The following is a 24,591-nucleotide window of genomic DNA, read 5'->3' as shown; positions in this document are numbered from 1 at the left end:
TGCACTAAGTGCTCATTTGGAACAATTTTTTTTTAATCCCTGTGCATTTGGATGCTATGTAATATGTAGGCCTTCCCTGCTATGGTTATATTGTTCAAATGTACACGTTCCTTGGGAGTGGGCGAGTGGGGAAACCCCAAATGCTGATTTCATCCTCTCCCATAGAATTACATTGGAACTCTGGGATTTGCTAGCAAACCCTCATGAGGGTTTCTTTAATAAAGCTTTATTTTGCTTTATGGTGTGTGTTACTGGAGGAGTTTCTGGGACCAAGCCCAGGTACAGCTTGGTTACCCTGCTGCGCCAGGTCAGGGTCCTGTCCCGACACTGTGATAAACTAGAGTTGACCTCCCCTGCTCCCTGACCTTAACAACCATATTTCTTTCTATGGTTGCAGGTTACAGTTGATGAAGAGAGCCTGCAGTTCCTTGTACCTTATTTCATCTCTGCTCTGAAGCAGTGTAGCTCTTGGACACACGTGGAAATTCTGCAGGCCTTGGCAGCCTCAGTCTACAACAATGGACCCAAATGCCAAAAAGTGGGTTAGAGTCCCCTTTTCTGACTGTTTTGTTGTGGGCTTGTTACTGAGTCTCTGTCCCGCCCAGCCCGGGCAGGGACTGCGCGGAGGAGACCCCCCGGCGCCTGCCAGCCGCTCCAAGCCCCCGGCATCGCCCCAAGAGCCCCCCCCACCTCTCCAAGCCCCTGTGGAGGCCCCACCCCTCACCTCGACTGACGGGGCGAAAGCAGCCACCCGAGCGACGCCTCCCAGACGGCGAGCCCGGCTTCGAGTCCGTGAGGTCTGGCCGGGGCAAGATGCCGGAGAGCAAGAGGGAGAGCCATTCAGCTCGTCGCAGCACGAGACGCTCCCTTGCAGCACGCCGCTGAGGGCTGGGACGCCCGAGGCACGCCCAGTCAGCCCGTCCCCGAGGCACCTCTCCTGGGCGTCTGGGGCTTTGAAGGGGGGAGGAGCCAGAGAGGGGCAGGTCCTGGGAGGGGGGAGGATGGGTCGGGAAGCATAAAAGGAGGGAGGGAGGAGGTCGCTGAGGAGAGCTGGCTGATGCGCAAAGAGGCTGCCTCGCGCGAGAGAGGGACAGGAGCCATAGCACAGCCAGGAGGGAACGGGGGCCTGCGGTGAAGTAACCCAGTGCCCACCCCCCTGTTTCTGAGACCTTTGGGGAACGCCCCAGAGTGCCCGGGTGGGGCAACGGCGACGCCGGGGGCCCGGGAGGGGCACCAAAGACCTGACAGTCTCATTGTTGCAACTAATAAGTATTGTGATATATAGATTGTCATATGTGTTCCTATAATGTCACAAAATGTGCTGTTGGGTGGTAATTGCTAAGATGGAGTAGCAAGAAGATGATGTTTCAGCCCTCACTTGCATTGCTCAGCCTTTTGAGTGCTGCTGTTTGGGATGGCAGGATTGTGTTGCAAAGGCAGGGACCCCATATTTGTACGGTGCAATGCTGGCTGTTTGTTGTAACTGATGGAAAATGTGGGGTTCAGATAAATTGGTATGTGTCTCCCTCTCCTTGCAGTAAGGTGGTGTTTTTTTTAAAAAAATCTGCAAAAAACTTGCTGAAAGATGGATCACTTCAAATAGTCTGTTGATATGGCAATGGCAAAAGCCCCTCCTTCTTTTGGTCTATGATTTATGCAAGCGGGAAACATGGTAGTCTGTGTAATCCTAAACATGTTCACTCGGAAGTCAGTCCCATAGAGCTTGGTGGTGTGTACACCTCAGTAAGCATGGTTAGGCTTGCAGCCCAGATCTGTTATCATAAAGAGAGTAGCTGGGAAGTATTAAGTAAATGTGTATTTCTGGCCAATGACTGTTTTAATTCTTATTTTAACTATTTAACTGTTAATTTATATGTTGTAATCTGCCCTGCGTTGCTTGCGGGAAGGGCGAAATATAAATCAGCTGAATAAATAAAAATAAATTTTGCTAAAATATATGGGGCTTTCCCCCGTGAGACTGCATATGAGGTGTAGATCACCCAGTTTTCAAGGGAATATGCTTTCCAGTGTGTTGTGTTGGAATCACAGCCTTGAGAAGATTCCACGCTGCATTTACCTAGCATGCGCTGTGTATGAAGAGTTTGTTTCTGTTTTCTGAAATTAGCAGAGAATTTACTGCATAATCCTTCCAGCACATGACGAAATCCCAGATCTGCATTGTAACTGGCTGGTTTATTTTAGTACCTTCCAGATTTGTTGGGGGAAAGCGGACTCCTGGTACAATTCAGCAGCTCAGCTCAGCCTGACACCGAACTCAAGAGAGCTGCTGTGCACTGCGTGGCAAACCTGTGCCTCAGGTACAGCTGTGGGGGGGGGGCAGTTGAGGTAATTTGATCTCCTGTCATTCTTGGGCAACCAGTTTAGCTGTGAGGGCTGTGGCAGTTAATTGTAAGCTCACGTGTACATATACCGTGGCATACTAAACGTTCATTTGGAAGCAGCATTCATTTCAGTGGCACTGAGTTACAATTAACTGTATGTAAAACTGTCAGCTGCAGTTATCTGCCTTACTATTAAACAGCACAGTCCCACTAAGAACTACTCCAGTCTGTATCCATTAATTTCAACAGACTTAGATTGGAGTGGCCGTATTTTATTGCCCTGTAAATCACTTACCCTATTGAAAGAAGTTTAAAGTAACCTAAAATTGCTAGCAATTACCACTTATTGATTTTATAACAATGTTGGACTCATTCATTTGTATTCCAAATTCTGTTTTTCTTTTCATGCTCTGTTCCCATAACAGAAAGCTTCAAAAGGGAACCTGTGTGCCCTTCAGTAGCAGCCCTTTCCATTCAATATTTTGTCTCTGCAGTTAGTCAACTCAAGTGTATGTTGAATAATCTGCTGATAAAATTGATTACAGGTTGCAGCCTAAGTAATGGTTGTGCTGCATTTTGGTCCACATTTCTTTTCTTTTGGAGTGATTGCTTATGTGAAATCTTTGACTGAGCACTTGGAAGCCAGGTTAAGAGTTGGAGAAGCAATCCATGCCCTGCCCCCCATTTCACATCTTGTGACACTTAACTGCCTCGTTTCTTTCACTGAGTATTCTAAACTTAAGTGCTCCCCCACATTTATGAATTATTTGATGGCATGTAAGCCATTTACTGTAGAGTCCACATGGGTGTTTTTCTGCAGTAATCTCTGTGATTGTGACTTGGATGTACTTGTTTTAGTGTACCTGGACAGCTGTATCTAGAGGAACCTTACAAAGAGATTTGCTTTCACACTTTCCTCAACGTGTTACAGTCTTCAAAAGGACCTAGTGTGGATGATATCACCTTTTGCATGGTAGGTTTAAGTAGGACCCTCGGGGTTGAGGTATGTTGGCTCCCTGTGGTCTTTCCTGTATGAACCTGCACAGTTTTTAGGATCATGGTTTCTCCTCTGAAACTTTCCACTTTCTGAAGATGGTTCACTGGCAATCCAGGGCAAAGCTGTGTGACATACTAGCCCAGCTACTCTTTTCCCCATTTAAATACCAAATTAAACATCATTTTTATTCATCCTGTGTTTTGCAGTTTGGGTTTAAAAAAAATTGTAGGGTTTTTGTATGTCTCTCACCTGGAAGTCATGGTGACTTCTGGTGACTGACCTCTACTGAGGGCCTGGAAGTTATTCAGAGAGGTGGCTGAATATGGCCTGCCCTGTCCTGACTGCTGGTATTTCAAGGAGGTCTCCCATCCAAGCACTAGCCAGCGTCAACCCTGCTTAGCTTCCAAGATCTGACGAGACTGGGCTTGCCTGGGCTATCTAGGTCAGGGCACAGTTTGGTATTTTAACGTTTTCCCCTATTTTATTACTGGCTTTGTTTGCCAAACCTTTATTTTCTTACTTCATTTATGCCCCTCCTTTGTCCATAACGGGGAAACCAAAGTGGTTTACATTGCTTTTGTTTTTTCCATTTTTATCCTCCTCACAACAGCCTTAATCTTGTAGGTTAGGCTGCATGTGTGATTGGCTTCCATGACAGAGGGGGATTCCAACCTAGATCCCAGTCTGACACAACCACTGCCCCATGCTGATCCTGCGCATTGGTGGTTTTTCATTTTAGTCATTTGATTTTTGCTCTGTTGCCTGGTGGACTTCTATATAGTTGAAAGAAAAGATGCAAATTGTCTTAAAATAAGTTAAACTAAAGCATGTTGCAAATAATCACTCTCCTGGTTAGAATGTCTTCCAGGGACATTCTAGGCAGGGATGCCTTTGCAAATACCAAGTATGTCAGTTCTTTTGGGACATTAATGCGTCACAGATACGTGTTGCCTAATATATTGCATGGATCATGTGAAAAGCAGCTTAGCTCTGCTTGCTTAGAGTCTCTCTTCCTGCTGGCTGTCTTCACGGCGCACGTTCCTCTAGACAACAAGTTCCCCTGCCCTGCGTTCCCTGGGAACGGCGCCCCAATCCAGACATGTTCTGTTTGTCACACAGACCCTTGAAGTTGTCAATGGCAAATGCATTCAGACCTGAAGAGCAGCTGCAAAACAATATAAAAACCTGATCAGCCTAGAGATGAACCAGGCAAGAAAGCCACGTCTCAGATAACAATGAAAACCTGATCTCCTCTGTCTTGTGCCCCTGCATAGGTTGTCTGTCCACTTGAGTGGCCAAGGCTGTCTGAGGGTCAAACTAGTCGTTACAGTGCCCCCAGGTCCACCGAACGCTGATTCCATGTTAGAACTGAATGTGGCCATTTAAAAATGCCACGAGGGCCTGATCAGGATTCAGTGCGGCAAGATCACAACAAAACAGCCTATTTGGGCATTTCAGAATGTGCAGGAGTTGGGGGAGGGGGGGAGAACAAGACCACCTGGTTTCACTGTACTGGAGGCTCAGTCAGTATTGGGCCCTCACAGCCTTTTCAGATGCATGAGTTCAACTCTAAAATGGTGTTGGCATCCACCATAAGGTCTTGTTTGGCCCACAGTTCCTGTGCTAAGCCTGAAGCCAGACTGATACCCATCTAGGTCATCTATTTCTTCATAGAGACCCTGGATCTTGATTGAAGTCTAAGATTACTAAGACAGGCTAGAAATTACTCTTGTTTGGGAGATCCCATAATTTTTAACCTACAGTTGCTGTGTGAAGCCTCCTTAGCGGGCAGAAGCATTCTCTTCATGAAAACAGGTATTGGCTATTCTCTGGATTTTCTCAGTCTTCTGTAGTTTGTCAGAAACAATTTAAAATGGACAAAGATTGAGTGCACAGTGAAGGTGGGATTGCTAGTTGAGCTTTTTCCTCCTCTAGCGTTTCCTGCAGCCTCTCTTCCCTTCTCTTTTCAACTGCCAGCTATGAGAGCGTATGCAGGAGATGTCAGCGCAGGTGAATGTTGCCTGGGGCGGACATCCACCTCCAAGACAGCTGTTTACACATCTGGGCTAGCTTCATGGAAGCACAGACACATGTCAGCCTGTAAGGGAGGCTGCAGGAAACAGAAGAGTCAAGGACATGTTGAGGGCCTGACCGGGTTCCTTGAACCACTTTCCATTGAAACTCTCCCCAGGATTTCTTCATTAGTTGGCTGCTCTCGTTATAGAGTTGCATATTCTTTGTCAGCATCTCAACAGGAAGGAACTCTTTAAAATTGTTTTTATTTATTCACAAAACGTGTCCCCTGCCTTTGTACCACTACCAGGGTGGTTAACAATGTAAAACACACATGATTAAATCAAACGTTAGAACCATTAACCCCCTCCGCCCAAACTCACAATATTGGAACAATTAAAAAAGAGTTAAAACGCGTACAAAACACAATATTAATTCTCCTGCTGGTGGGAGGCAGCCACAGAAGGGAACAGATGAATCTCCCTGGGAAGTGGCCTCCAGAGCTTTCATCTAAACTGCTCCCTACAGGAGCTAAAGGTGGTTCTTGGGCTACAACAGCTTGCAAATTGTGGGATCCCTGATGAGTGAGACGTAGAAATCTTCCTGCTTCTGTTTATTGGAGAAGAGCTTTGCTTTGGGATTCTAATTGCCTAAGTGCTTAATGCTAATTAGGCAGCACGCTGTAATGTTGCGACCTTGGAGGGTGTTAATGAAATGCAGCTAATTTGTTTTCCCCCTTCCAGTTGTTACAGAATGCATTGAAAGGTATCCAGTCGCTCTTAAATGGTGGGGAGATGAAGCTGATGCAACCCGATCAACTTGGCTACCTGCTTGCTGTGTTAAAGGTGACTCCTGGAAGTCCTCTCGGTACTCTCTGAGAGGACATTTTAAAAACTCCTATTATTATTACTTTAAATGCTTCTATAGCTGTGGCACAATAAACCTGTGGGCAGGCTTCCCTGCCTGAGAGGGCCTGCTGTTTCCCACATCTCCTGCCACAGTCTTCTTAAAGAGCAGCCCCTTCCGGATCAGGGCAGAGGTGCTTCTGACTGGTGGAGGCTGTCTAATGCAGGGGTGTCAAACATGAGGCCTGGGGCTCCTATCAGGCCCCCAACTGGCTGTTGTTTGCTTCCTTCTCCCTCTCTCTTGCTTCCTTCTGCATCACAGTTTGCTTTGCAAGGCTTGCTCAATCACACAGGAGCAAAGTCTCTATTTTCTCCATTGGATGAGGCTCCTCCCTTGAGGAGGAAGGGGGGATGAAGAGCTTGCTTAGTCAGGCTCTCTCAATTGCACAGCAGAGCTACTGAGCCAAACCTCTCTTCTTTCTACTGGCCTCTAAACATGAAGGTTCTGTGTGGGCCTTGTGGCTAACAGCCATTGATAGACATCTCCTCCATTAATTGGTCTAATTCTATGGATTAACGCCAACTGAACTTGATGGGGGCAGTAATATTTTGGAGTCCTCTTTCAGTACAATAAGCTCCTTGCAACTTACCCTAGTCAGGGTTCAAGTGGTTTTGTGCATTGTGGGTTTTAGTTAGTTTAGAATGACCCCCCCCCGATAGAATTATGGAACTGGAAGGGACCTCCAGGGTCATCTAGTCCAACCCCCCATTCACAGATACCTCCCCCCTCCACACACATACATCCCCAGTGACCCTTGCTCCACGCCCAGAAGATGACAAAACCCTCCAGGATCCCTGGCCAAACTGGCCTGGAGAAAAATTGCTGACTGACCCCAAAGAGGCAATCAGAATTTCCCTGGGAGTCTAAGAAAGGGCCATGAGAACTAAGCACTGATGTAGCCCTTCCAGCCCTCCCTCTCATGATCTGCCTGAGTTCACAGGATCCTCATTGCCGTCAGATGGCCATCTAGTCTCTGTTCAGAAACCTCCATAGAAGGAGAGCCCACAACCTCCTGAGCATCCCATGCTGCTACAGGCTTAAGTTTTTTTTCTGAAAGCTGTCCTGCGCAGAGAGGCTCATATTGCATTCAGCCTGGACCAGGCCTGCTTTTGAACTTCCTTTGTGTTCTAGAAGTAATTTTCTCTTGATGGTGCAAGAAATGACTGAGCCTAAGCTGTGTAGTAGTTAAGAGTGTTGGGCTAGCATTGGAGCACAGTTCCTATCTACTGGCAGTCAGGCAGTGTCCTTTGCGTCTGCATGAGACTTCAGCAGGCATTGCCCACACAAGTGCAATCATATCTGTATAACCATAAGATTTCGAAACTTCCTTTTTTAAAAATGAGATTTGCTGGAAAGTGAATTTTGCTGTGTTTACTTTTTGTGTGCTCCTGTGATGTTGTGCAGGCCTTTAATAAACTCTTCAAAGATACACTCAGCCCTGTAATAACTTCCTGGACTATGTGCTTTCTAATCAAGAGGACTTGAAAAAAGAACTTTCTAAGTCCAGGGGCGTCATTCTCAGACCCCCAAACCCTCTTGTTGCATGATGGACTAAATGAGCCCCAAGTCACTTCCAGTACTGTAATTCTGTGCTGTACTGTTGCTGACACCAAGGTACTCCTCTTATCAGCTCAGATGTGTCCACATGATGATGCTTTCTGTTTATTTTGACTTCATTTAAAGCCCACATGGGGATCCCAGGTGGCTTCCATTTAATCTGTACAACAGCCCTACGAGGTGTGGTAGGCTAAACGTTTATGACTTGTCCAAGGTTTCCCAGCAAGCAGAGTGGGGATTTGAACCCAGGTCTCCCCAATCCTTGTCCAGTACTCTAACCACTGCATCACACAGTTTTCACTCAGGTTCACATATTTATAGTTTCACATATTTATGAGTTCTCTCTGCTTATTCTGGCCCCGCTGGTGTCAGTTTGGGGGTGATGGAGGGGTATGCGTGTGTGGAACACATGATTGTGCCGTTTTGCAGTAAAAGGGGCCAGCTGAATCTCGCACTCTGTCCCGTAAGCACATACACTGCATTATAACAGTTTTGTGTTGCTAATTTAGAAGTGCATGTTCCATGGGCTTCCAGGAATCAACATAGACATGCCAGCTATCTTGTACCCAACGCTGCTTCCTCAGTATGACAACAGGTCATCAGTTGAACAGGAGACGTCTGATGTGTGCAACTTGAAGCCGCCCGTGGTAAATACTCTGTATTGTCTTCCTTTCCCTAGAAGCTCATTGCTTCACAGATCTTGAGCAGCAGAAGATATTTCTGATTTTGTTGATGCAAGGGAGTTTTGCAGTTGCTAAAGTAAACTTAGGATCCTTTCCACTGAGCAAAAGAGCCAGGGTTTTCAGACCCCCTGGAAAAGGCGTAATATAGTGGTCCCTTAAATCTGCATTCAAGCAGGGCATAGAAGGATCCATCTATCCTATTAAGGACAGATTCTGTCAGAATAGGGTCTATTCAAAAATCTCCTCTGTAAAACTAATATAGGAATAATAATCTTGCAAACAAAAAAGTTCTACAGTGCTTTTAAAAAGCACTTTTAATAAACGTCTCTATTGTTTAAAAAAGAAAAAAGTTCTACAGTAACATGGAATGGTAAGATGTGGGGGGTGGGGGTGGTAAAGCTCTTGGGGAAGAAAGACCAAAAGACAGGTGAAGCAACCTCTGCAGGCTCTCGAGATCAGGCCGCTATAATTGATTTCTACGACACATATTTTAATCAGAGAAAATGCTTTGGATTTGCCCATCTCAAAAATATAACTAATTGACTTCCAGCTATCATCAGCTTCTCATCCAGGGTCAGAGTAATGGAGCAAATGTGTGCTGAGTACTTCAGGAAGGTGCTTTGGAACTGACTGAAATGAATATATGGAATTATGAGCAAACCTTCTATATAAATAGCATCATTAACGAGAGGCTTCCTTTATGTTATTTAGAGCTTCATAAGTCAGGAAGAGCACCTTAAAATGTATCCAGAAGCTTTGGGTAAATTGGGTATACCCAGCTTTAAATTGTCCAAGGAATGTACTGTATTCAGTCCTTTTCGTCAAGCAATCTGGTAGACGTGTGTCTAATTCTTATGCTGCATTGCCTCTTTCTGTAAGAGATTTCATTTGTTCATTTTTACTCCATCCAGCAGAACAGAAGGAAAAAATCCAAGACAAAGCAAAAGAAGGGGAAGCAGGAGGGAGACCTGAAAGAAGACGAAGACTGCAGTGGAAGAAGTGAGAAACCCAAGTTATCTGGAGATTCACAGGAAAATCCCGGTCCAGATGTGTGGAGACTCCCTCTGGATGAGTCACGGGCAGTGCCCATGAAGGACCATCTTTCTTTGCACACTCTGGGCTGGAAAAGAATCAGCAGCAGTGACTCAGAGTATTCGGATGCTGAATGTGGGATGCAGAGCAAAACCAGGTTTGTGACTGCAAATAGGTGAAGGCCTGTTCAGCACTTAGGTTAATGCCATTAGATTCTGTCGTTTGCTTAGCGTCCAACACCAGTTCTGTGCATGGGCAGATTTAATGTTTACTGACATTTTCACAAAGAATATACCAGAACAATACAGATTGCAGTGTTAATAGATACACACTTTAGAAGAAGAAGAAGACTGCAGATTTATACCCCACCCTTCTCTCTGAATCAGAGATTCAGAGTGGCTTACAATCTCCTATATCTCCCCCCCCCCCCACAACAGACACCCTGTGAGGTGGGTGGGCTGAGAGAACTCTCATAGCAGCTGCCCTTTCAAGGACAACTCCTACAAGAACTATGACTGACCCACGGCCATTCCAGCAGCTGCAAGTGGAGGAGTAGGGAATCAAACCCAGTTCTCCTCGATGAAAGTTCACACACTTAACCACTACACCAGACTGCCTCTGCCTTGACTCTGCTTATTCTCTGCACCTTGTAACGTGTTCTTGATACCTGTGTGTTTGTGAGGAAGAGAGAAATGACTGCTAACACATTTGTAGATCAGTCAGATTTGTGTTGTGTTGTTTCGGGGTATTTTTGAGGTCCTATTTAATAGTGCATTCTGTTTTTCTCTTTGATGCCAGGTCTTTCCAAGCAACAGTTCGCCAAGGGGCTTTAAGCTGCTTCCTTTCCACTGTGAAGTCAATAGAGAAGAAAGTCCTCTATGGTTATTGGCCTGCATTTGTACCTGACACACCTGGCATAGGAAGCCCACAATCACTATCATTGATGACTATTGCTTTAAAAGACCCTTCTCCAAAGGTAAGTGCATTTTCTGGCAGGAGCAAGAGCTCTTCTTATTTCACTTTTGGTTCCTCAAAGCTCTCCTTTCTGTGACCTCTTTCTGCCCCCGGTGCACCCTGACACCCTCTGCCAGTCATGTTTTTGTCTTTAGTCAGAACGCCTCTTCCTTATTGGAAATGTAAAAAGCATGAAGGTTCTTTCTACCATATGTGGTGGACTTGTGAAAGGGCTAAAATGTTTTGGCAAATGATTCAGCAAGAGATTTCTAAGATTTTGGGATATGAATTCAACAAAGTGGCAGAGACCTTTCTGCTGGGATTACAAATGGAAAAATTTCCAAAAGAAGACAGAACTTTAATATGGTACTTGCTCTCAGCTGCTAGGACATTGTATGCACAGCTGTGGAAGCAAGAAAAAATACCAGAGAAATGGGATTGGATTACAAAAGTTATGTCATGGAGTGAAATGGACAAACTAACAAGAAAATTAAGAGACTATGATTTGGAACTTTTTAAGTTGGAGTGGAAGAAGTTCAGAAGATATATAGGAAAAGAGTGGAAAATAAAAGGACATTGGACAATCTTTGATAATGATTAAGTTTTTTAAAATAAGAATATAACTTTTGGGGGTTTTTTTTTACAGTTAAGGGTACCTTTAATATTTGTTTTCTTTAAGTAAATAACACTGGCAGGGGTCAAGAACGTCTCTTCCTTATTTCAGACTCGTGCCTGTGCTCTTCAAGTCCTTTCGGCAATCTTGGAAGGCTCCAAGCAGTTCCTCTCTGTTGCTGAAGATGCCATTGACCACAGGAGGGCTTTCACTCCCTTCTCAGTTACTGTTGCTTCCAGCATCCGAGAGCTGCATCGCTGCCTGCTGCTAGCCCTGGTGGCTGAATCCTCTTCCCAGACCCTCACCCAGATAATCAAGGTAAATTGATTGATTGGAGAAATGAGTCCATTTTGTAGGTTACCTTCAAGTGAGCCAGCATAGCATACAGGACACGAGAATTCTATCGGATAGGGACTGTACAATCTCACATTTCTTTTTAAAAATGCAAACCAGGAGTTGATTCATGTGTACAGCAGACGCTTGTGTGAGTGCTTCAGGAGGATGAAGGCCTCTGTTTTTGTGAACTGATGTGTCTACATAGGTGAATGCTAGGACTTCCTCAATGAAGCTGGCTTTGTTTCAAATCCAGCAGCAGCCTTGTGTACCCTTGAGGTGTTCACATGGGAACTGCTGCATCTCTGAACTGACCTGCAGTGTTGCAAGATCAGTGGAATTGGTAAATCTCTGTTTCTCAGTGTAAGATAAACCTACTGAAAGCAATAAAGAAGTAATCAGACATCACGTCTGCCTGGGAGAGTCCTTCTGTAGATGATTCCCCAAAATCTGGATGTTCAGCTTGAGCCTCTGCTGGGTCAGAAAATATTAGTGTGGTCAGCTCCACTCTGCCATGCACCTCCCAAGGCGGTAAGAAATAAAAACCTTGAAATTTAAAACGTGACCTTTAATGTTTCCTGTCCGCTGATAGTGCCTGGCCAATCTGATATCAAACGCGCCGTACAGCCGCTTGAAGCCTGGGCTGCTGACCAGAGTGTGGAACCAGATCAAGCCATACATTAGACATAAAGGTATGTTGACAGAACTTGATTTCTGTGTGTGTGTTTGCAACAGAAGAAGATGATGAAGACGATGACATTGGATTTATATCCCGCCCTCCACTCCGAAGAGTCTCAGAGCGGCTCACAATCTCCTTTCCCTTCCTCTCCCACAACAGACACCCTGTGAGGTGGGCGGGGCTGGAGAGGTCTCTCACAGCAGCTGCCCTTTCAAGGACAACCTCTGCCAGAGCTATGACTGACCCAAGGCCATGCTAGCAGGTGCAAGTGGAGGAGTGGGGAATCAAACCCGGTTCTCCCAGATAAGAGTCCGCACACTTAACCACTACACCAAACTGGCTCTCAGTTTTGTAATTAATGTTTTGCAATTAACTGGCAATTAACTTAGTTAATTAGTTTTGCAATTAACTGGCTCAGTTTTGCAATTAATGTTTTTATGTACTTCAGTTTAATAAACTTGGTATCTTTCAGATACCCACTCCAAGGGTCCCCCAGGCAACTCAACACATTGCAGTGGCTGAGGAAAACACTGACATTACATGGACATTTCCCGCAGCCAACCTATAGCATGTAGCTGTCATGTACCCCCATACATACACCTGGGAAATAAGGGTTCTTAGATGCACGTGTACGTGTGTTCCCAGTACTCTTCACCAGGCAGGATGTTTAAATCCCCCCTCCCAAAAAAGGTGTGTGTGGAGGGGGAATGGATGTTTCAGGACTTGTTGACAAAGCCCAAAGTCTAACTTCCTGTCTTAAAATGGAGACCAGGAGGCAGTACAGTGTTTAGGATTATCAGCTGAAGGATGTAAATTAGGCCTTGCCTGAGGCACCTGCAAGGAAGGAAGAAAATCAAGTGACTCCAGCATATAAACAACCAGCAGTTCAACAGAACCAAAGCTAGCGCTAATCCGGAACAGGCAAGTCCTGTATAAGTCTGAGACCAACAGAAACATGTGGTAGTCTTTATATTCACAGACTGGGGGACTACTTTTAGTCTGGATTGCACTGTCTAGTGCAGGGGTGTCAAACATTGAGCCCAGGGGTCAAATTAGGCACCTGGAGGGCTCCTACCAGGCCACTGAGCAGCTGACTGTCAAATGTTTCCTTCTACTCTCTAACTTCCTTCTGCATAACAGCTTGCTTTGCAAGGCTTGCTCAATCACACAGGAGCTACAGAGCAAAACCTCTTGTTTTCTCCATTAGCTGTGGCTCCTCCCTTGGGAAGGAAGGGGAGGAGGGATAGCTTGCTTTGCCAGGCTCTCTCAATCGCTTCCTTCTGCAACTTGTTTTGCAAGGCTTGCAGAGCTTCTGAGCCAAACCCCTCTTCCTTTTGTTGGCTGAGGCTCCTTCTCCTCATTCCCTGGAGAAGGAAGGAAAGAGCTACAGCTTCCTTTGCCCTGGATCCCATGGGAGAAATACAAAGAAAGCACCTTTAAGACCCATGAGTACTAATGCTTTAAGCATGTTTTATTTTAAGTTTTTTTTTAAAAAAAACTTTGTTTGTCTGTGTCCTTTATAAAGTTTATATCTCTGCTGCCTAATCTTTAAATAGGTACACACACGGCCCGGTCTGACATGGCCTGGCCCAATATGGCCCAGCCCAACAAGGACTCCTTAATATCAGATTCGGCCCTCATAACAAATGAAGTTCAACACCCCTGGTCTAGTGGCTGGAGGGCATGTAAGCAGTGAGCCCCATTACAACCTGGCTCTTCTGTTTATAGAATCCCTTTCTCAGAGGGCTAAATGTGGCATTTTCTGAAAATATCCAAAACAGTCCCTTTCATAGGAAAAGCTCATAATAAGCAGAGGTGCTTCAAATGGGGAGAAAATTGCCGCAGGCCTGATTGAGGCCCTGGGTGCGGCCTGCAGAGTTTGACAGCCCTGAGTTAAAGGATCTTGTGTAGCAAGTTTTGAGGGAAACCTTTCTTTTCCTGAGACCCCAGAAAACCACAGGTAGCCAGGCTGTAATGAGGTAGGTGAATCTATGGGCTGTATCAGGCAGCTTCTCCCCTTGATCCCCATTTTAGTGTCATTTGGGCATCCTCTCAGTTCTCTTGACTGAGCCATCTTGCAGTCCTGCATTGCCCCTTGCAGTTTCTTAGCTGTCTCCCCCGAGGACCTTCCGGTTTCTCTGCAGCAGCTCAGCTAATGTCTTGCCAGAGACCCTTCCGCCTGCCCCCTCCCCCCCCCCCACCTCCTGCCAGGTCTTCTGCCAATAGCCTCGCTGCCATCACCACCTTCCTTTGTGTATTGCCATGGAGGTTTTCCTAAAATAGGCTCATCTGGGGCGCAGGCTGTCTGTAGCTGCATTGAGAGCCCTTTATTCTTCCTTCCAGATGTTAACGTTCGAGTGTCCAGCCTCACACTGCTGGGCGCCATTGTTTCAGCTCAAGCTCCTTTGCCAGAGGTGCAGCTGCTTCTACACCAGTCTACCTCTTCAGGGCTTGGTGACAGCGGATCCGCTACACCCCGCTCTTCCGGAGGGCCCGAATGGCAGAGAAAAGCCTCGGGGGAGCGACCCCCGCGCACGGAGAACACACTTGCGGAGCCCTGCTGGCTCGTCCGGCTCTGCATCTCTCTCGTTGTGCTGCCCAGGGAAGACAGCTGCTCGGATAGCGATGCTGGCGGTATGTCAAGTGGCAGCAGCATCCAGGAACCCTCTCCCGTTCGCCTGGAGGCCCTGCAGGTGTGTGCCTGGGCTGGTTCTGGAGGAGTGGATTGGGGCACAGTGCCTTGATTGCAGTTTCCAATTAGGTGGTCCTAGTATGCATATCTAGGAAGGAATACTAAGTTCCCTTAGTTGAAACTCTAATACAAGGTCTGGAAGTGAACTGGCATAGGATGGGTTGGATGACTCGGCCTCCCTGCAGCTGGTTAGGAAAGACCTCCCTTCCCCCTGTCCTTTAAAATCCTGCAGAGGAAGAGAAGCCAGGCTTCGTTGTTGGACAGTCGAGGAATAATGAAGCCTGGGAAGGTAGTTTGGTGGGTTTGGTTTTGTTTTTTTAGAAAACCCTGACCGATTTCGCACTCACCTCCCACTGCTCTCATGTTCGTCTTCTCAGCACGGCTTCCTTCCAATTTCCCACTATCTGCCCCGCGGCTGCAGCAAGCTTCAGCATTTTCACACAGCAAACAGAAACCGCTAAAAACCCGTTGGTTTGCTGCGCAAAAATGCCAATGCTTGCTGCAGCCCCGGGGCAGATAGTGTGAAATTGGAAGGAAGCCGCGCTGAGAAGACGAATGTGAGAGCGGCGTAAGGGGAGTGGGAAATGGGTCCCTCTCTCTTTCTGTTTCAAGACTGGGCTGGGCAGACCAGGAAAGGTTACAGTTAACAGTCCAGACCTGGTCATAGTGGAGGTCTGGCTTTGAAGCAGGGCAGAGAAGTTAACTTTGGAATCAACCCACGTCTTTCTGTGGCGAAAACAGGCAGCAGCGTGTTTGAGTCCTCTGTTTTTTCTTCATCATTTCATTTCAAAGAAACTGGTTTGCAGAATCTCGTTCACCTCTTCCGTCTGTGAGTAGAGTTGCCGACAGCCGGGAGGAGAAATAGAGGCTCAATGTGATGTGATTCATCAGGTGATGTTACTTACCTCTGGGCCAGGAAAGACTTTCATTGAAGAGGCAGGGCATTTTTCTCCAGGCCTGATTGTTAGAAGGGTAAAGAGTGATAAGACCTGTATACTCTGCTCTGTGGAAGACACCCGTGGGCATGATTTCTTGCACGTGTGTGAAGGGTCATGGTGCTGGGACCCCCCCTCAAGGTTACTTAGGTAAACCACACCTGATACAGACCTGTGTGATACAGTAGCCAGTCGCCCGGAGGAGGAGTGCCCTGTCCCTTGAATAAAGGCTCCGTGGGATGTTAATAACAAGCTCCTCCTTTTCATTTCCATGCATTAAGAAGAAGATGACTGCAGATTTATACCCTGCCCTTCTCTCTGAATCAGAGCGGCTTACAATCTCCTACACCTTCTCCCCCCACAACAGACACCCTGTGAGGTGGGTGGGGCTCAGAGGGCTCTCACAGCAGATGCCCTTTCAAGGACAACTCCTACAAGAGCTATGACTCACCCAAGGCAATTCCAGCAGCTGCAAGGAAGACATTGTAATTATACCCTGCCCTTCACTTAGAGTCTCAGAGCAGCTTACAATCTCCTTCCCTTCCTCCCCCCACAATAGACATCCTGTGAGATAGGTGGGGCTGAGAGATCTCTGACAGAAGCTGCCCTTTCAAGGACAACTCCTGTGATAGATATGGCTGACCCTAGGCCATTGCAGCAGCTGCAAGTGGTGGAGTGGGGAATCAAACCTGGTTCTCCCAGATAAGAGTCCGTGCGCTTAACCACTGCACCAAACTGGCTCTCTTTAACACGAAGCCTGTGCTAAAATGGCAGGATGCTTTTTCTCCAGGCTGTTACCATGTTGACATGCAATATCTTAGGAAGTGATTTGTACTGAAACTGAGATGGTATCATAAGCATTAACCAGTTGCTTGATGCATCCTCCGAAATGTAGGCTAGCATAAAGGTCTGAGTGGTGGCTATGGAAAAGGAGGTAAAGGTAGCTTGATGGGGGGGGGGGGGAGGTCAGTGAAACACCCAGTCCAGACCCACTCCTTAGGCAAAGCGGATGAGTGAAGTGTGGCTACCCATGTCCTCTTTCTCTTGGGTCCAAGTGAACCCAGCCGTTGCAAGCCTCTTGCTGCAGGCTGTTGATGTCATTACAGAAATGAGGGAGAACATTTAATTTCATGACTTGTGAGATTGCAGGGGGGATGGCATGGTAGTGATGCATCAGGAGCCTGAGGACTGCAAAAGCTTCTGCCACAACACTTGGGTTAGTCTTGAAGGGGCCATGTGTCCCTTTTGTTCTCGTGCTCCAACAGACTTAGCTACCGCTCTGAAGTAGCTCCCTGGAAGCAGCCAGGCGAGGGGCCATATTGCCTCTGGACGGCCAGATTTTGTGCAGCTGCCAGTGTCTGTCATAGTTGCATCTTAATTTGATGTATATTTGCAATTTTGAATAGCTGTGTAACTTTTTAAATGTAATTGTTTCTGGTACTCTTTATTTTTGAGGTGGTCTTTGATGGCAGTGATTCATTCATACTCCTTCTTTGTGTTCTTTCCAATTTCTTCACCAGGTCTTGGCTGTCCTTGTCAAAGGCTATTTCTCCATTTCCCAGAGTTATTTGCTAGAGCTTGGTGAAGTTGCTTGCAGATGCATGGAGGAAACGGATTCATCTGTCCAACTGCACGGGGCAAAAGTAAGAGCCACAGGGGTGGGGTCTCCCCTCCACCCTGCCTCTGTGCTCATATCCAGAGGGAAGCCAGATCCTCTTACAGAAGGGGGGGTGTTGATTGCTTCTGGCACTAGGTCTTCTTTATAGCGAGCTGTTTGTTGGGGTAACTTTCACATGGCTGTGGAAGGAAGTCAGCCACACTCCCACACAAGTACACAGGCTGCTTGATCTAGGCAAGGGGGTGGGTGGGCTACTGGAGAAGGAGCTCAGTGTGCATCATTCTCTCTCCCCCCCTCCTTCTCCTTCCCCCTCCTCTCTCTCTCACACATGCGCACGCACACACAGAACTCTGTGGCTGCTTAGTGCAGGAGAGATACAAAGACATCTCTCTCTCCCCCCCCCCACCCTTCCCCCTCTCCCTCCCCCCCCCTTACACACGCACACACAGAGAACTCTGTGGCTGCTTAGTGCAGGAAAGATATAAAGACATCTCTTTTGCTCACTCGCTGTTCTGTCATAGGGGGGATGATAACGACTTGCTTGCTTTCTTTGCTTCTGTCTCTGATGAGCTATTGGTCCGAGAGAGAGTGGATGTGAGTGTTTTCAGTGACAGCCTCAGAGGCTGGTTTCACATGCACTTGTGTCCTTTCATAAAGGTTATGTAACTCCTTTGGAAGTATCTTGGCGCATTTGGCATGAATGTTCTTTTGGGCTTCCTCTTTAGGTCTTTGTGTGCAGAGTCTGTTTTAAGAAACAAATGCAACCTTTTCCCCCAAACGAAATAATCATGACTCTCATCTTTTCCTACAGAATCATCCAAATTGTTTGTTTTTAGGGGATTTATGTTCTGCCTCTCAAATGTACTTGGGCCAACTAATGTCAGAGGAAAAAAATAAGCATAAGAAAAATAGACCCTAAAGTGTAGTATGAACTACTAAAATAATTTATTGAAATGAATCCAGCAGCAGTAAAACTGCTCCCAGGGCCTGCGATTAAAACACCAGCCATTGAAACCCATTGCCTGAAACCCTCACGACCTAAGCAGCCAACGTAAGCATCAGGAGATGCAGATGACTAAGACAGGACAGAAACTTCCCAAAGGAGGCCCCTGGAGGGCTTCCACAGGGAGAGTGCCTGCTGTGCTGTGTGGGGCTCTGGACGAATGCCGTAACAGGGCAGCATGCTTAGTTGGCAGGCCGTCCTCCTTTTTTAATCTTGTGGAGCTGTGCTTGCTGTTCTGTCATGGGGAGGATAACAGTGTGCTTGGCTGTCTTTGCTTCTGCCTCTGATGAGTTGTTGGTCCTCAGCAGCACCATTTCTGGGGAAGGGGGAGAGGCACAAACTGCTAGGATTTTGTTACGGGAGATCTGTCCCCTCTTCACTCTAGTTCAGTTAGATGATGTTCCCAATCCTTTTCTTTCCCTCCTCCTGTACCCTTTTAAGTCTTCCAAGGCACAGAGGAACAAGATTCTTCACTTTCTCCAGAGAGAAACACCCCCCCCCCCGATGGGTGGTTCCTCCAATTTCTAAATGCTTCAATGATAACTTTCTGAAGCTTTTTCCCCAATCTTGAAACCCTGAAGTTTGTTAGCTAATCCAGCCAGGGTCTTCGCCAGCTTGGAGGGAGTCACTTCTGTCTGGCACCCAGGGCTTGATTCTGAGGGCAGCCAGCCCCATCGGTCACAGAAGGAGCCTTTAAATGAATGCTGCAGTACAGCAGTCCTAACCTCTGCTCATGACCTGAGTTCGATCCCTGGTGGAAGCTGGGTTTTCAGGTAGCCGGCTCGAGGCTAACTCAGCCTTCCATCCTTCCGAGGTCGGTCAAATGAGAACCCAGCTTGCTGGGGGGAAAGTAACTGTAGATGACTGGGGAAGGCAAGGGCAAACCATCCTGTAAAAAGTCTGCTGTGAAAATGTTGTGAAAGCAACGTCACCCCAGTCGGAAGCGACTGGTGCTTGCACAGGGGATCTTTCCTTTGCAAGAGCCCCGTGGTGCAGAGTGTTAAAGCTGCAGTACTGCAGTCCTAAGCTCTGCTCACTACCTGAGTTCGATTCCCGACAGAAGCTGGTTTTTTTCAGGTAGCCGGCTCGAGGTTGACTCAGCCTTCCATCCTTCCGAGGTTGGTAAAATGAATCCCCAGCTTGCTACATTGGGAAAGTGTAGATGACTGGGGAAGGCAATGGCAAACCACACTGTAAAAAAAAGTCTGCCATGAAAAAATTGTGAAAGCAACATCACCCCAGAGTCGAAAAGGTGCTTGCGCAGAGGACCTTTTCTTTCCTTAACTGGAAAGCTTTTGTAAGTTTTTCAAAATTGTACCACAGTATTCTGCAGTAGCATAACACCAAATGAGAAGTTAGTTTTGTGACTTTGCTGTTATGTGCCACTGAGAAATACTTACGGGAGGGTCACCTTCAGGCGGCATTTTGCTTCTTCTTGTTTTTGGCAGCTCCTGGATGAGCTTGGCATGGGGGTAATAGAGCAGCACAAGCCAGATTTATCCATTGCTCCAGATCAGCGGGTGCCAGTTGACCTGGTAGGTATGCGGTTGCTCTCATTCTGCCAGCTCTTTCCATTGGAGTTAAGTTTGAATGGAATCCTGATCTTTCAAAATAACCATGCAGCACTTTGCTGTAGCAGGAGTCCCCAGTGTGGCACCCACCAACACTTTTCCTGGTGCCCACGAAAACGTTTTTAGAAGACGACTGCAGATTTATACCCTGCCCTTCTTTCTGAATCAGAGACTCAGAGTGGCTCACAATCTCCTACATCTTCTCCCCCCACAACAGACACCCTGTGAGGTGGGTGGGGCTGAGAGAGCTCTCACAGCAGCTGCCCTTTCAAGGACAACTCTGAGATAGTTAAGGCTAATCCAAGGCCATTCCAGCAGCTGCAAGTGGAGGAGAGGGGAATCAAACCCGGTTCTCCCAGATAAGAGTCCACACACCACCACTACACCAAACTGAAAGTGAATGGGGCCAAGTCTAGGGCTTTTGCCCAGCAAGGCTTCTGATCGAGTATTGGTGATTTGATTGGCTGTGTAGATTTTTAAAAAAACATTGTTTTGTCAGCAGATGCCACCACAGCAAAAGGATCTTCCTTGTGTCATTGAAGTTAAGCTGCGGCAGTCATTGTTGTGGCTGGCGCCACCTCCTGTGGCAGCCATTTTGTTGCTGCTTCTCCCGCCAGGCCATGCCAGGGTTCCGAATGTGCCCGCAGGTGCAGCAGTGTTGGGCCCTCCTGTGCCAGGGGAAGGAGCCTTCTTGTCTCAGGGCTCTCGTCCTCCCCACAGGTTGTCACCTTCTGGACTAGGATGCTGAACGGCCCCTTGCCTGGAGCCTTGCAGAACTCCCAGCACCCCATGCTTCAGACCAGCACTTGTAACGCGCTCTCTTCTATTTTACCAGAAGCTTTCAGCAATTTACCGGTAAGCACATCGTGAAGTTGTGTGTAAGAATTCCTTTGAGAATAAAAAGTAAGGCTAGCCCCAAGTCAAGTCTTCACTGCTTTGGGCAGGGGAGATCATCAAAGATGCCTGTGAAGATTGTAAAGCACAGGTCACATCTTGTGCACTATGCAGCCAAGGGGAAAAGACACCGGTGTGTTTGAAGCCAGAGATGCTAGAAGCAGCAGCAGTCCCTTATGCACATAGGACCTGTTGGCATTCCCTCTGGCAAAGAAGACATTTAGTCTTTAGAACCCCAGCTTTCTTTTTTAAAAAATCTGTTCTGGAAGCCAGGTGTTCTGATTCTTGGCATGATTTGTCTCAGGGCAAAAGGAACTCCCAGGTGTCCTCTGAGAGGCTCATGCTCCAACCTGCTCTGTCTCTCTCTTGCTGGAGAGTTTGGACCCCTTTTGAGTCTTGCTGTCTAATCCCAGAATTCTAGTCTGGTTATCCCGAGAGGGTGGCTGAGAAGAGTCTCCTGGCAGCCTGGCCTCTTCCCCAGCCCTGCATTATTCTACGGTTCTCCCTGCGTGGTCGGCCCCCCTGCCCTGTGTCTTGAGGCACATTGCAGTGATCTGGAAATGATGACTAGTTAGGTTCATGTTAGATGTACCAGGAAAAAATTGAAAGGGCACACCAGTAAGACCAAAAAGAAAACAATGGTGCAGTGGGAAGAAAAGGTTATTCCAAAATATTAATAACCCCTTTGTGTTTTGTGTTAAGCTTAAGATCTGTGGAATATGAAAGCAGCAGTCCTCCCACTCGACCTTCCTGCATCATTGTTGTTTCTTTGTCTCATGTAGATGGGCGCTGAGCCGATGCCCTCGTTCACTCCCCTCCTTGGAGTGGTGGTGGCTGAGCCTGCCCCAGGGCCTGCTTTGTCAATGTTTAAGATCCCATGACCCTCTTAAAAATGTGAGCTGTTGAGCTGGGATTACATGACTGGCTGTCCAGTATCTGAAGGACACTCTCTCTCGCTCTCTCTTTCTGTCTCACTTGCTGATTTCAGACTGACAAGCAAATGCTGTGCATCACAGTTCTGCTGGGGCTCAACCACAGTGAGAATCCGCTGGTGAAAGCGGCAGCCGCACGGGCCCTCGGGGTCTACGTTGTCTTCCCATGTCTTCGGCAGGTCAGGGTTCCATCTCAAGTCATGCCTTCTTTTTTGGGGGGCGGTGGGGGGGGGGATGGAATAGAGCCAGTGCTGCCTTTTTAGTAGTGTCTAAGCCAACATTGCCTGTCTTGACTGTATTTTGATGTACAAAGACGTCCAAGCAGGGCATTAGTCCACACTACCTTGACCCCACCTGCCTGGTACCTTTTTGGGAACGCTAGAAGGAGCCAACTGTTGGAAAGCATATTAGCCTGTTTGTAGGGCCATTTCTTACTCGCCATGGGTGAGTAAATGAGCACCAGCTCTTTGTTAGTTGACTGCCAGGCTTCTGTGGTGCAGCTGCTTCCCTGCATTTCTCTTTCAAGGCCTGCTAGGGAGTTGGCAGGAGGGATGGACTGGGTAGAACATTCACTGGTCTCCCTGTTGCCGCTCTCTGGGTTCCTTTTACCTTTCTTTTAGGACTGTTTAATTTCCATCGTCTGCTCTTTATGATTTGTGTGTGTGAAGTGCCATCAAGTCACTTCTGACATGAGTTACTGACCTCCAAAATGTCCTATTTTTGATATCTCAGGTGTTGCAAACTGAAGGCTGTGCCTTCCTTTATAGAGTCAATGCATCTTATGATGGACCTTCCCTCTTTCCCTGCCGCCTTCAACTTTTCCTAGCATTATTGCCTTTTCCAGTTTCAGCATTCTGTCTCCAGCGGTGACCAGCCAAATGATTCCAGCACATGAGGAGGACAAGAAGGCCAACAGCCCCCTTCCCACTGGCATCTCTCCAGTACTGAGCAGCTTCAAACTTGGTGTAGTGGTGAAGTGTGCGGACTCTTATCTGGGAGAACCGGGTTTGATTCCCCACTCCTCCACCTGCAGCTGCTAGAATGGCCTTGGGTCAGCCAGAGCTCTCGCAGAGCTCTGAGCTTCAGGCTTCTTCTGCAAAAAGCCTTTCATCTGCCTATCTGCACTCCGAGAGGGTAGCCATGCTGGTCTGCAGAAGAGCTGGATTCAGGTCTGCCTCTGACAAGCATCTGTCTCTTCTACAGGAGACCAACAGAGCTACCCTATGAAATGTGCTCTCCCAGTTTTCCTTCCTCTCTGACTCCTTTCCCTGGCCTTCTCCCCTTTTCCACACATCTGTTCCAACCTCCTCTTCCCTGTGATTTCCTTGGACGGCCTCTTTCGTAGGCTTCTCTCTTCACCTTTCCTCGTCTCCTGCTTGGCTTGCCTTGGCTGTCTGCCTTGTCCTTTCTCTCAGGTTAAAACAGTCAGAGTCCCTTTTTTGATGGCCACTCTGGAACAAGGGACAGACGAGCTGGTCACTTCTGAGGCTTCAGGGCCACCACTGCCAAATTGCTTGCGAAGTGGGGTCTTGGTGACAGGGGGACATTGGAAACGACCAAACGGCAGTGACCCGTCTGCTTTCTTTAGGATGTGATGTTTGTCGCTGACACAGCCAATGTGATCCTGACCTCACTCTCTGACGGTTCTCCGAATGTCCGGGCCAAAGCCGCGTGGTCCTTGGGGAACCTGACGGACACTCTGATCATCAACATGTAGGTGCCAAGCTCAGGGAGGGGAGGGGCTTGGTGGGTTTGAACCTGATTCAGTTTCTCAAAAATAGCAGCAGTCTTTTCTCCCCCCCCTCCTTAACAATACTCCAAACAGAAGGTGTAATGCCTAATAAGGGCGATACTAAATAGTCAACACTGCACTGAACAGAACTGGCAAAAGAGTAGGTGACCCCAAGTTCTTCTCTGGGCTCCTCCAGATTTGTAGGGTGGAGGGGTGACTCAGTGGTAGAGTGTCTGAGAAGGCCCCAGGTTCGATCCCCGGCATCTGCAGCTAAAAGAATGAGGCAGCAGGTGACACGAAAGGCCTCTTCCTGAGACCCTGGCGGGGGGGGGGGGGGGGCGGGCGGGTCACTGCCAGTCCGAAGAGACAGTGCCGATCCGAGTAGTCCAGTGTTCTGACATAGTATGAAGCAGCTTCGTTGGAGAGAAATCATTTAAGTAAACCCTGAAGTTAGCGTTTGAAAAACCAATTTTTGGGGAGGGTGGGATCATGAAGCCTGCAGACAAAAGCGGTCTGGGGTCCCTGTTCCTCCAACCTGCCAGCCCAAATCTAGAATTGAAGTGTTGCCTTTTCTTAAGCTGCCCTGAATGCTTGGGGGGAAAGTGACTACTCAACTTAGGGCATTTTAAAAAGCTTGCTGGTCCCAGCAGCCCATCCTCTGCCCAACACACGACTTTGGCTCTGTAAGACATTTTCAAGCCCTTTGCAAAGAGCAGCGGTTCCGTCCCTTTACCTGACTAATCTGTTACTTAAAAGCCTCAACATTCTGCATAGGCCCTGAGAAAGTCCAGCTGCAATCATAAGCTTATTCAGACCCTGATCACGGTGCTCTGGCCTTCCATAACATACTTCAGGCATCACTCAGCCTGCACCCCAAAGAGGATTTGTGCTGGTGAGAAAGACATGGTTGTTGCTGAGAATTCAGGCACCCCCGGCAGCATTGCTATCTTTGAAGCAAATTTGTTGGGCCCGCTCTGTAAGGTGGTGCAATCTGGCATTTGCCCAGGACCAAAATCAGGCAACGGACCCACAATCTCAAGAGTGGCGCCATTCTTACTTGGCATAGATGATCCCAGTGAGAAGTGCCACAAGCGATATCTTCCCT

General features: G+C 47.5%; 1 protein-coding gene across 1 annotated transcript in view; it reads left to right on the top strand.

The window, feature by feature from the left end:
* Positions 1-24,591, top strand: part of HEATR6 (HEAT repeat containing 6) — a 33,455-nt gene that overhangs the window by 2,868 nt on the left and 5,996 nt on the right. The window contains exons 3-17 of the mRNA XM_060258985.1: positions 398-538; positions 2,203-2,318; positions 3,201-3,315; positions 6,096-6,197; positions 8,325-8,462; positions 9,413-9,687; positions 10,329-10,506; positions 11,209-11,415; positions 12,023-12,122; positions 14,453-14,802; positions 17,257-17,379; positions 19,806-19,892; positions 20,649-20,783; positions 21,811-21,933; positions 23,343-23,467. Coding sequence (XP_060114968.1) covers positions 398-538; positions 2,203-2,318; positions 3,201-3,315; positions 6,096-6,197; positions 8,325-8,462; positions 9,413-9,687; positions 10,329-10,506; positions 11,209-11,415; positions 12,023-12,122; positions 14,453-14,802; positions 17,257-17,379; positions 19,806-19,892; positions 20,649-20,783; positions 21,811-21,933; positions 23,343-23,467 — 2,315 coding nt within the window. The remainder of the gene's footprint in view (positions 1-397; positions 539-2,202; positions 2,319-3,200; positions 3,316-6,095; positions 6,198-8,324; positions 8,463-9,412; positions 9,688-10,328; positions 10,507-11,208; positions 11,416-12,022; positions 12,123-14,452; positions 14,803-17,256; positions 17,380-19,805; positions 19,893-20,648; positions 20,784-21,810; positions 21,934-23,342; positions 23,468-24,591) is intronic.

Source organism: Heteronotia binoei, chromosome 18 (genome assembly GCF_032191835.1).
Source record: "Heteronotia binoei isolate CCM8104 ecotype False Entrance Well chromosome 18, APGP_CSIRO_Hbin_v1, whole genome shotgun sequence".
Taxonomy (NCBI): Eukaryota; Metazoa; Chordata; class Lepidosauria; order Squamata; family Gekkonidae; genus Heteronotia; species Heteronotia binoei.
This window is presented reverse-complemented; position numbering and strand designations above follow the sequence as displayed.